This window comes from Saccostrea cucullata, unplaced genomic scaffold (genome assembly GCF_032062105.1).
Source record: "Saccostrea cucullata isolate Sc308-1 unplaced genomic scaffold, CSIRO_AGI_Scuc_v1 ctg4350, whole genome shotgun sequence".
Classification (NCBI taxonomy): Eukaryota; Metazoa; Mollusca; class Bivalvia; order Ostreida; family Ostreidae; genus Saccostrea; species Saccostrea cuccullata.
Window position 1 is genome coordinate 33,323 of NW_026931263.1, and position 12,024 is coordinate 45,346.

At 35.5% G+C, this 12,024-nt stretch overlaps 2 protein-coding genes across 2 annotated transcripts in view; one reads left to right on the forward strand and one right to left on the reverse strand.

The window, feature by feature from the left end:
* LOC134232030 (actin-histidine N-methyltransferase-like) overlaps positions 1-3,057 on the reverse strand; it is a 35,782-nt gene extending 32,725 nt beyond the window's left edge. The window contains exon 1 of the mRNA XM_062714007.1: positions 2,955-3,057. The gene's annotated coding sequence lies outside the window, so the exon portion shown is untranslated. The remainder of the gene's footprint in view (positions 1-2,954) is intronic.
* A 178-nt stretch (positions 3,058-3,235) lies between these two features.
* LOC134232031 (cyclin-K-like) lies at positions 3,236-12,020 on the forward strand (the record flags this gene model as incomplete). Its single annotated transcript, XM_062714008.1, has 9 exons — positions 3,236-3,316; positions 5,925-6,061; positions 6,548-6,629; positions 8,510-8,641; positions 9,063-9,168; positions 9,472-9,529; positions 10,620-10,795; positions 11,401-11,543; positions 11,808-12,020. Coding segments are annotated over exons 2-9 (1,047 nt in total), but the record flags the coding sequence as incomplete, so codon positions are not given.
* Positions 12,021-12,024: the final 4 nt, after the last annotated feature.

A 12,024-nucleotide genomic window follows, 5' to 3' on the forward strand; every position in this document is an offset into this window, starting at 1 on the left:
ATTGAATTCTCTGTTAAATTCTTTTACTCTGATTGGCCAATAGCAAAGGTCAGAAGAGTTCAGAATGTGTAATCTCACTAGAAGGCCAGTAAAGGCTTTGTTCGAAACGGATCATGAAGATGGTATTCCTCCAGATGATCAATCCCATAGAGGGTCACGACAGAGGTCAAATCATAAACACCAGCATTTTTGCTTTATGAAGTTATTCTTAATTTCAAGCTCAAGTCTTAGTACTTCTAGTTAGAATAATCTCATTGTCAGAGTGTCTCAATAAAAGTCCTTACCACACTTAGAATACCACCTATATACTCAAAATGTAGCAAAAAAAAAATATTTGCACCATTGCAGAGAAAACGGGAGTAGCTGAGGTCCAGTGTGGAATTGTAGCACTCATCAAGATAAAAATCAAATTGGAAAGGGCTACATTATTGCAACTGTGACAAAATATGCAGGTACATCCATCAATTTTCAGAATGATTGATTTCAGTAACCGGACTATATCCCCCCCCCCCTCTACACTACAAAAAAGTAATCACTTAATTATAATCCAAGATTCCTCTGAACCTAACTCTTGAGACTTGAGAAATCAGTAAAATAATTATTCTCCTACTTGTTAATCTTCATTAAAAGGATGCTTTTAAATGTTGCTATCATTGATAAATGAAGCATCACTTGATATTAGGTCGCCTCCTGGCCATTCGATTGATGCGCATGATGTCAGCACACAAATACACAAAATTCCATTCAGTATGAAAGTAACACGTGCTCAAAAACATGTGTGTGGCTTACAGAAAAATATGAAAGTGTTGTGAAAAAAAAACATAAATCAACATAATAATGTTTTATTTATTTATTGGTAAGAAAAGCAACTGTCAAAAATGAATTCTATGCTAATATGAGGTTAGGAAACAGCATTAACACAGGGTTGCAAATAACCACTCGCCCACTCGCAAATGCGAGTAAATTTTCCTGTGGGCGACCAGCTCTTGAGAATATTATCGCCCACATGGCGAGTAAGAATTTTATCGGACCTTTTCCGGAATCAGATCGTAGTTAGGTTCAACTATCCAATGTACTTTCGTTTTCATATCCCAGGCGGATTTTTCTGTGCTTGATCATTCAGCTGATTTCTTTTTTTAAATATTAATTGAAGCCTTATTTGAGATACAAAATATGTCAATCTAGTCAACGTTTACCTTAAATTTAAAGAGTAATCAATATTGTAACAAGAATCCCCCCATTCTTTTTCTGCCGCTATAGGCAGCCATGTTGGGTGTCCACTGTATATGTAACACCTGGTTAATTCAGTCCAGGTATGTTTGGCTCCTTTATTTTAAAAAAAAAAAAAACGACATACCGACCCTTGGTTATTTGGGAATGTTACAAGAATCAAATATTTTTTAAGCCTAATTCAAAATAAATGCCCTGAAACAACTTAAATCAAAAGAAATAAAAATTGAATTGAATGATAACATATGGAATTTCATACATTTAGTAGTGTAAAAGTCTGCAGGAAAAATTTGAAAAGAAATAATGAAATACTATGGCGATACAGTATTTTTCTCTTATGTTTTCATATGAAAAGATTTTTTACAAAGTGAAAAAAAAAATTATGGGCTCCATAAAATCAATGTGGGCTAGTAAAACTTGTGAAGTTGGGGGCCCACATGGCCCCTAAGGTTTAAATGTTATTTGCAACCCTGATTAACAGCACACATGATATTATCACGTAGTTTTAAGAATGTACAATCCATGTACATAAATCCGGCAAGTACATGAATATATGTACCAAGCAAGCTGTTTGAGTAACACTTATTAAGAACTGCAACAATATTGAAGGAAAAAATATGATTTTTAGAAATAAATATGGTAATTTGTTTGAGTTTGTTATTTTTTTTTTCATCGCGGGGAAGAGGAGGGGGATGCTCAGAGAAATTTGATTTTGCACATTTCTTTCATATGATAGAATTTCTCAAGATTTTAAACAATTAACAAAACATATTTTCATATATTTTCAAAGCAATTCGAAATACAGCGCATTTCAAATAACTTCATATATATGCTTAAAAGAGTTCAAAACGTAAAATATACTTTGATTCTGTTGAGCCCCGTAAAAGACGAATTTAAATGAAGTACAGTTCGGACTGAACAGTTTAAAAATTTTAAAAAGTAAATTATCAATGGAATAAGAAAAAATTTGCTTGCATAACTACCACATTACAATAAAGCATCGTTTGGAAATTAGATTTGGTGAATTAAGATCAAGAATAATGAATAAGAATGAAGATGGCAAAGGCTCTATAACAGACAGTTTATTATCTTAGAACATAAGTTTTGAATAAAATGTGATAACATATTTTCAGTTCGTAAAGCATAAAATTTGAAGAAAAAATCAATCTTCTTTACTCTGAATATATTTTGAATTTGTACATTTGAAAACGGTCAAGTTTTGTGGATTGGAAGCCATATGTCAGCGTAAGTGGTCGAAATTACCCCAGTTTACCCTAGCTCCGCGTAGTAAAGTTGTAAAAGGTAGGCAGAGTTGCGACACCAACTGGTTTCGCCGAATACCCAGTTTTCAATATGGCCTCTGCTCTGACTCGCCCCCGCACAAGTCATAATATAAAAGCTGGTGTTAGAGTCAGAGGAATCTCGGATTAACTAATTAAAATTAGAACATGACATCATAGCACTCAAAATAACATAAAAACTGTCAATTTTACTAAAAAAAATGTTGTAAAACCTTAAAAAAAACACAACACTTATTTTTGCATTGTGTATCAATCCTGATCAACGTGAGACTGAATGATGCATGTATCAGTTTACATCCACTCCATCACTCCTCAGTTTTGACACTTCCATATAGGGAAACTGCAGAGTATTGCATGAAAACATCAAAAAAATATGATTGCAATTGAAAAATTGTTTAAACCAACTAAACCAACAATATCTACCTCGTCGTAAAGAAAAGGGAGTCAGCAGAGCCCAGTATTTACTCCTCCACTTCTCTGTAACCGGTGCACGGTGTAATATTTTTCAAGGTACCGCAAATCGTTCTGCTCCGTTAAGTTTACGACATCATTCATGAACGTTCTGTTTGTTTTCACAAGTAATGAAAATTATATATTCATGTAAAATAAAGATAAATAGATTATTTTCTTTATTTGAAACACGTTGTTTATTCGGAATAAAGTTAAAAGGCTCTGAAAATATTTACGACATCCGTCATTTGTGTCGCATCCGCTTTAAAATCGTAGTGGTCTTCAAGTTCTAGTTAGAAATTTATCGACACTTGGCTTTTTCAGAGGATCTGAGGGTAAAATATCGTTACTAAATTTTACTTATAGATAAAAATGCTGTTTATTTAATATGTTTTACGGTGTGACCGTTGGGGCGAGCGCAGTTTATTTACATACCATAAACCTACACATGTACTGTCTATCATTCACACAGGCACCTGAAGTATGTATAATATACCCCCCTTTTTTTAATGAAAAAAAATGTAAGAGTGTATAATATCTCAAAAATATATAATTTCCCCGTCAAACACATCTATATGTCGTTATATGCAGGCAGATTGTACTTTTTCTCACGTTTAAAGAATGGCCTTATTCGGTATAATAAAAATACACAAGGTAAGAAACAAAAGTTGTAAACAAACAGGGAACCCCTATTTCGAGACAGATTACCAAGGTAATAATTAATGTTACCTATCATAATTTTGCAATCACTCTGTCTGTGAGATGTTCTTTGATTAGTCTCTTTAACCTAAACCCCGCTATTAGCGTTTGATATGCCGTAATCAGACGATTTAATAATCGGATACATAGAATTTTCTCCATTGGCAGCGTTAAAGGAGGTTTTGGAGCTGTTTTTCTGTTTCGCCTTATCTGATTGCTAATTATAATACAGTTTATAATACAGCTTCGCGACGCTCGCTATAATTTGAAATTTAAAGAAATGAGATACGAAAAGAAATAGTCATCCTGATCCATTCATATTCGGGAAATCAGGAATCACAGAAACAGCGAAATGCCCGGTGTAACCGTGTAGATTTTGTTAGGTACCGCTAGGGAATTCTATTTTTAGAGTGACTCTGAATACTAATGACAGTTTTCACTGGTACACCGTCAATCACCGAATTTCCATTAAAAAATACCGCGTAAATCATTAAATGATCAATGAAATTGAAATACACATTCATAATATGTGTTTATTTTTTCATGATTTTTCATTAAATAAAGCTTTATGTAAGACCTACCAAATGATTTAGGTTTAGGCAGAAGTTATCAACCTGGGTAGGTTGTTTAGTATAACACCTGACTTGAGATTCAAGGGGCCTGGGTCCAAATCAAGTCTATATTCCGCTGAATTTTTCTCTTTTCCCGTTACATTTGGTATTGTGTCATCCCCTGGAAGTGACAGTAAAAAGACCTGATAGGGATGAGCTTTGGTTGGTCTGAAGACATTAATTTAACTTAAGGTGGAAGGAATGTGGCGGTCAGATCGTACGAGTTCAATCTCCATTTGCTAAAGCTCAATAGACCGTGACTTCAGATTAAGGGGGTCATGTTGGAATCTCAGTCTGGTCCACTACATTTTCCACTTCTGCCAATTTGTGAAAATAGATGATTTTTAGGTAACAGGGTAGACTGATCTGGTCCCCAGATCCTTAAGATCTGCATGTTCGATGCACTATGATGCAAGACTAATTTAATGTCACTTCAGTCAAATGACATTCTGGGCTAAAAAGTCTTGCAACCACCTAAAGAGATTAGGGTAAGTCCTTGCACATGTATTGGACTGAATAGTGTAATAGCCTCACACAAAATGAATCCCAAGAGACAAGGCTTATACCTCACAGACTATTTGATTGAAAAGGGTTTGTGTAGCATCTGTGCAGGGGATTTGGTTCCTGTACATCCAAGACATTAGGGTTAGTGTCTTGATCATTTAGATTAATCAAGAAATTGATTTGCATCAGAGCCATCTGTAATTTTTTTAACAAGATCTTTCAGCTTCAACATCTCATTTGTTTAGTGAATGTTTTAGAGAATGAGGTGAACATGGCAATAAACTATATTATTATAGCGCTACTGTAATTACACTCAGAGTCTATATAAAATTGATACCATAAAACTGTGTATTTCCCCGAGAAAAAACAATTTCCCTCATCTGAAGACTACTCCCTGGAAAATCAGAGCTACTCCCTGGGACTGCTCCCTAATGAATATTTATTAGTAATTTTAACCAATCAAAGTGTTCAGTGGGTGGAGCGTTCAAGGAATCTTGAGTCTGTGACGTCATGTTCTTAGCAATGTAACTATGACGTCAAAAAATTTCGACATGAGATGTCAAAATCATACTTGAATTCTATCAAAATGAAAACAACGATAATTCGTCGAAATGTCAGTGAAAATACTTTTTAAAAATAATTTAATTGTTTTAGGACACAATGTATTATTTATCATTCAATCTGTTAAACCACATGCTTGTAACTATGCCTATACAGTGTTTTTTTTTTTTTAATGTAGGAATATCTGGTAAAAAAAAAAATTAATCGCATATGATTGTTTCGGTATAATAAAACAGTTATGGAATGTGAACTCGAGAAATAGCAAATTTATGGTTCCCCTTGGCAGGAAACTATTTCCCTCGGCGGCTTCACCGCCTTTGGAAATGTAGTTTCCTCCCTTCAGGAACCATATATTTGCTATTTCTCTCGTAGCCATTCCATAACTGTATAATATTTATAATTTTTACACATACATGTAATAACATGTTTAAAAAAAAGTTTAAAGCAAAACTTTCTATTGAAGACTGGTTTTATTTACAAGAATTAGTTTTTAACTTATTTGCAGATGAAATTTTTTTTTCGAAAGTATCATTATTACCATGATTACAACACTGAATTTTTTTTACAGATGCCTTGTTGGTACTTTGAGAAAAAAGAACTCAAGAATACGCCCTCTATACAGGATGGGCTGGATTACGCGACAGAGGCTCGTTACAGGAGAGAGGGAGCTAGGTTTATCATCGACGCTGGGACAAAAATGGGACTGTATCCTTTATCAAATTAATATCCAACAAATGTCAAAGGCTGCTATTTAATTATATTGGATGTATGGACCCAGAGAGGCCAAGTCTATGGATGGCTAATTTTAGACAAATTTGAAAATTTACAGTTGACATGTTCAAAGATACATGCATATGTAAATATGTATTGCCATTAGGTTTTCATTTTTGAGCAGAAATACAACAGATACTGTCGTTCAAGATTTATAGTTTACATGGATATACCTATATAAATATATACACTTTGATGTAATACAGTTGAACTTTGGTATCTCAACACCGATAACTTGAATATCATGGATATGTAAGGGTGATTTGAAAGTCTTATTCTTTAAATATTTTACCTTCAATATCTGCATTCCTCAGATATCTCAAAGGTTTTTTCCTTGGTTTTATCAAGTTAGAGATAAAGAGGTTTGACTGTATTTAAATTTCACATCAAACTTGAAATGAACACCTTAACATCCACCAGGAGATATGATACGTGTGCCACCGGTGTTGTCTATTTCCACCGGTTTTACATGTTCCACTCATTCAAGGAGTTTCATCGCTATGTAAGTTTGTTTTTAATTGTACCGGAACAAAGTAAGTTTGCCTTTATACATCTTTGTTGCTTTTCAAACAGATGACTTGAATTTTAAAATCAATTTGATTCATTGACAAATCACAATGCATATATTCTTTGATCTTATCTAAAATCGTAATTAAACTCTATTAGCATGATTAGAAATAGTCATCAGTACAGAGTTGTATTTCTTTGTTTTATTTTCTGTACAGATCACGGCTGCCTGCTGTGTATTTCTGGCTGGTACAGAGTTGTTTTTCTTTGTTTTATTTTCTGTACAGATCACGGCTGCCTGCTGTCTATTTCTGGCTGGTACAGAGTTGTATTTCTTTGTTTTATTTTCTGTACAGATCACGGCTGCCTGCTGTCTATTTCTGGCTGGTACAGAGTTGTATTTCTTTGTTTTATTTTCTGTACAGATCACGGCTGCCTGCTGTCTATTTCTGGCTGGTACAGAGTTGTATTTCTTTGTTTTATTTCCTGTACAGATCACGGCTGCTTGCTGTCTATTTCTGGCTGGTACAGAGTTGTATTTCTTTGTTTTATTTCCTGTACAGATCACGGCTGCCTGCTGTCTATTTCTGGCTGGTACATATATATTATTATAACAGTAACTTGATCCGAAGGGTCGTATCACGTCGAGTTGACAGGCGCGGATCATCAGATATAACGAGACGCGCCTGTCAACGAGACGTGATACGGCTCTTCGGATCAAGTTACTGTTATAATGATAAATTTATTATAATACCCCCTCACAACTAGCAAAATAAAACTTTAGAGATAAATTGTATAATATTTATCAATAAAACAAAGCATTATAACAAGACTTTTTAACACGCAAGAAAAATAACGTCATGTTTCTGCGTACTACGTCATCAGTTTCAGAGAGTGCATGGTGATATGGATTCAGAAAACAACATGTTGGTGATCCGGAAAATCGGATCACGACGTCACTTGATAGCGTAAATTCAACAGTCAAATTGAATGATACACATTAGGTATATAATAAAGAGTTGTATTTCTTTGTTTTATTTCCTGTACAGATCACGGCTGCCTGCTGTTTATTTCTGGCTGGTACAGAGTTGTATTTCTTTGTTTTATTTTCTGTACAGATCACGGCTGCTTGCTGTCTATTTCTGGCTGGTACAGAGTTGTATTTCTTTGTTTTATTTTCTGTACAGATCACGGCTGCCTGCTGTGTATTTCTGGCTGGTACAGAGTTGTATTTCTTTGTTTTATTTTCTGTACAGATCACGGCTGCCTGCTGTCTATTTCTGGCTGGTACAGAGTTGTATTTCTTTGTTTTATTTTCTGTACAGATCACGGCTGCCTGCTGTGTATTTCTGGCTGGTACAGAGTTGTATTTCTTTGATTTATTTTCTGTACAGATCACGGCTGCCTGCTGTGTATTTCTGGCTGGTACAGAGTTGTATTTCTTTGTTTTATTTTCTGTACAGATCACGGCTGCCTGCTGTGTATTTCTGGCTGGTACAGAGTTGTATTTCTTTGTTTTATTTTCTGTACAGATCACGGCTGCCTGCTGTATATTTCTGGCTGGTACAGAGTTGTATTTCTTTGTTTTATTTTCTGTACAGATCACGGCTGCCTGCTGTCTATTTCTGGCTGGTAGAGTTGTATTTCTTTGTTTTATTTCCTGTACAGATCACGGCTGCCTGCTGTCTATTTCTGGCTGGTACAGAGTTGTATTTCTTTGTTTTATTTCCTGTACAGATCACGGCTGCCTGCTGTCTATTTCTGGCTGGTACAGAGTTGTATTTCTTTGTTTTATTTTCTGTACAGATTACGGCTGCTTGCTGTCTATTTCTGGCTTGTACAGAGTTGTATTTCTTTGTTTTATTTTCTGTACAGATCACGGCTGCTTGCTGTCTATTTCTGGCTGGTAAGGTGGAGGAGACACCTAAGAAATGTAAAGACATCATCAAAGTCTGTCAGTCTCTGCTGTCACCACAACTCTTCACTGTGTTTGGGGAGGATCCAAAAGTAAGTTTAACAAATTCTAAGTCCTCTTACATCTGTAGGACATCAAATGTTTACAGTGTTAGGGGAGGATCCAAAAGTAAGTAGACACAATTAAACCTTTCTGACATCTGTAGGACATCAAATGTTTACAGTGTTAGGGGAGGATCCAAAAGTAAGATAAAACAGTTAAAAGTCTCCTACATCTGTAGGACATCAAATTTTATTGGAGGATCCAATATAAAGCTAAACCAACCAAAACAGTCACAGTTCTAGTTTTACCCTCAGATTCATGCTTTTTGTAATAAAAAAAAAGAAAAGTGTCTCAATTTTCCTTATAATTGAGATTTGATTTTCATTTTTAAAAAAATACCTGTGCACATATCTTAAGATTATGGCAGGGAAAACAACTGGACTAAGTACCCATGTTTGTGTCTATTTTCAGGAGGAAGTGATGACAATGGAGAGAATTTTACTACAGACCATCAAGTTTGACCTCCAGGTGGAGCATCCCTACTCTATACTGCTCAAGTTCGCCAAAGTACTGAAAGGTAAGGGAGTCGTTATACTGTGTTAGATCTTATCAGTAGCTAAGAAAAATTAATGTTTGTAGCATTTAAATGAAGAGAAAAAAACATTTTATGTGCAAGTATCATCATACATTTTGATACTCAGTTCTTGAAATCATGCCCTCTTCTTATTTACTGCTTTCATAAAAGAAAATGAATACACATAAAAATATGTCAAGAAATGCAAACTATGGCCTCAGATTATAATTTCAATTGACTTATTATTCTGTGAATATCATTATGATTATTTATCCAAGTTTGATTGTCATTTCTTTATTTTTTCAGGAGATAAAGAGAAAATTCAAAAGTTGGTTCAGATGGCGTGGACCTTTATCAATGACAGGTAAGTCTGGTCGAGGAAACTATGAGTTAGCGGTATAGCCGGGGTAAATATAACTACAGAATCTGAAGCTTTGATTAAAGATTGTATAAAGATACAGTGAAAACCTTATTATCTCAAACTCAATTGCAAAAATTTTGAGATGAACAGAGACACTCACAATGCTCACCTTTGTCATACTTCCTGTATTCATAATTTTTTTGCTTTTTTCATTTACATGGAAATTTTGACCTCATACTGTGGTCTCACCCAATCCCCAAAAAATCATGGTTTAACGTGATTTACCTGAACTTTTAGCTAAGTTGAAATAAAAGTGAATTAGACATCCAACTCACTTGGACATATCCATAGTATTTTAGAATTTGATATTCAAGCATCGTCGCAAACCACGGCCAAAATGTACAATCCTCTCCCATTCTGGCCGTGGTTGAACGAGCAGAGAATTCGTCGTAGCTCATTAAAATTTTGACCAGTGCGAGTAAAGCATAGTCGGATGATGAACTTTATCGCGACCTTTCAATGTCCAATCGCAGTAAAGAAAATATTTCTTGTATACTGTTGACGTCAGGTGTTGATTTCAATTGCGATGGAAACAAAACTTGCCACTGACTGAATATGACGTCACAATAGAGAAGCGTAAATATTCAAGATTACGACGCTTTTTGTGATCAAGCAGCCACGGGTAGGAGAGAGCTATAAATGCGGACTCCGGACCGTGGCTTGAGACGATGATATTCAAGATACAGAGGATTAACTGTGTACATTTTATCCATAATTTCACAGTTTGGACAGTGTGTATTTTGATTCAGCAGACAAAGGCACTTTACCATCATCGTCATTCTCAAGTTGATGCTCAATGTTTGTACATCTGAGCTTGGATATCTCAAACATGAATATCTCGAAAACCATGGATATGTCAAAGTAATTTTTAAGTCAAAACTACTTATTCCTTTAGTATTTTACCCAAGTTATCTCAAATGCTCCGTTATCTAAGTTTTTTCTTGGTCCCTTCGAGTTCAAGATAATGTTGACTCTATGTGTTTGTATTTGCTTTCAGAGTTTAATACAATCAGTGTCTCTTTCATACTTCCAGTCTGTGTACCTGCCTATGTTTGCTGTGGGAGGCTGAGATAATCAGCGTCTCGTTGATGTACCTGGCGACGCGCCTGACTAAGTTTGACATCCAGGACTGGCATGGACGAGTCCCGGGGACGAGGACAAAGTGGTGGGAGTTCCTGGTAGAGGATATCACTGTAGACCTCATGGAAGGTTAGAAATCAATAATGTTTCAGAGAGTAATGCTAGGTTAGAGATTAGTGCTAGGTTAGAGATTAATGTTAGGTTAGAGAGTAATGCTATGTAGTGTGTGGAATTTAGATTTCTCTGATACCTAGTTAGAATAGTTAGAAATTTATACATTTTGTAAAAATTATGCACTAGAAGATAATTCTCAAATTTTAGATGCAGAGGAAGGGGTTAAAAATTCAAAATGTACATGTAAAAACAAGTTATCAAAGTTCAGTCCACGTTCTTCAACTTGATGGAACTGAGAAAAAATGTTGAGATTTCTGAGATTTCAGGTGTTATGGGTAAAAGCTGGTTGGGACTTCCAAATCACATTGACAGGTTCATAGTTTTAGAGAAGACCAACATTGAAGATACCAAAGTTCAAATGTATAAGAATAAAATTGGACAAGAGATGTCATTTCCCCAACCCCCAGATTTATAACTTTTTCTAGAAATTGTTAAAAATTGTTATTGTAGAATCTGTTACTGTAGCCATCTGTTTTGTTCTTTATAGATATCTGCCATGAAGCCTTAAATTCTTTTATCTAATTTATGTCCGTTACTGTAATTGTCCTGTTTATCTGTAGATATCTGTCATGGAGTGCTGGATCTGTACTCCTCCAACCCCCAGTCACAGCTCCGAGAAGATTCCCCGCCCACTACACCGGTCAAAAAGAGTGAGGTCAGGGACACCCCGCCACCACCCCCTCCAAACAAACGCAGCAGCACCGTAAGTTATACCACATTTACCCATACAGTTACACCACATTTACCAATACCATTACATGTACATCACATTCACCTACACCAATAGAAAAAAGTATGTTTCAAATTTATTGAGTATCCTTTTTCTACCAAATGATTTACTTAAATCAGAAAAGCTGTAGGCAATTGTTTAAAGGCTGCATATTCAATATTTTTAAATCTTGCAAAATATGAATTAAATGCTGCATTTTCTTTGTGATAAATGATTGTGTTTATCACTTCTATTTAGAGCCTCCCATTGGATGGTCCACCAGAAAAGGTGATAAAAAAGGAACGTAAACAGGACTCTCATCACTCTTCCTCATCAGACAGTCGCCCAACAAAACATTCCTCCTCATCCTCAAAACACACACCATCATCAGACAGTGGACACAGTGTGTCAAAGACCCCCACTACCAGTGTACCCCAGCCCCCCCTATCTGGGGCCCCACCCAACTCCAAGCTGG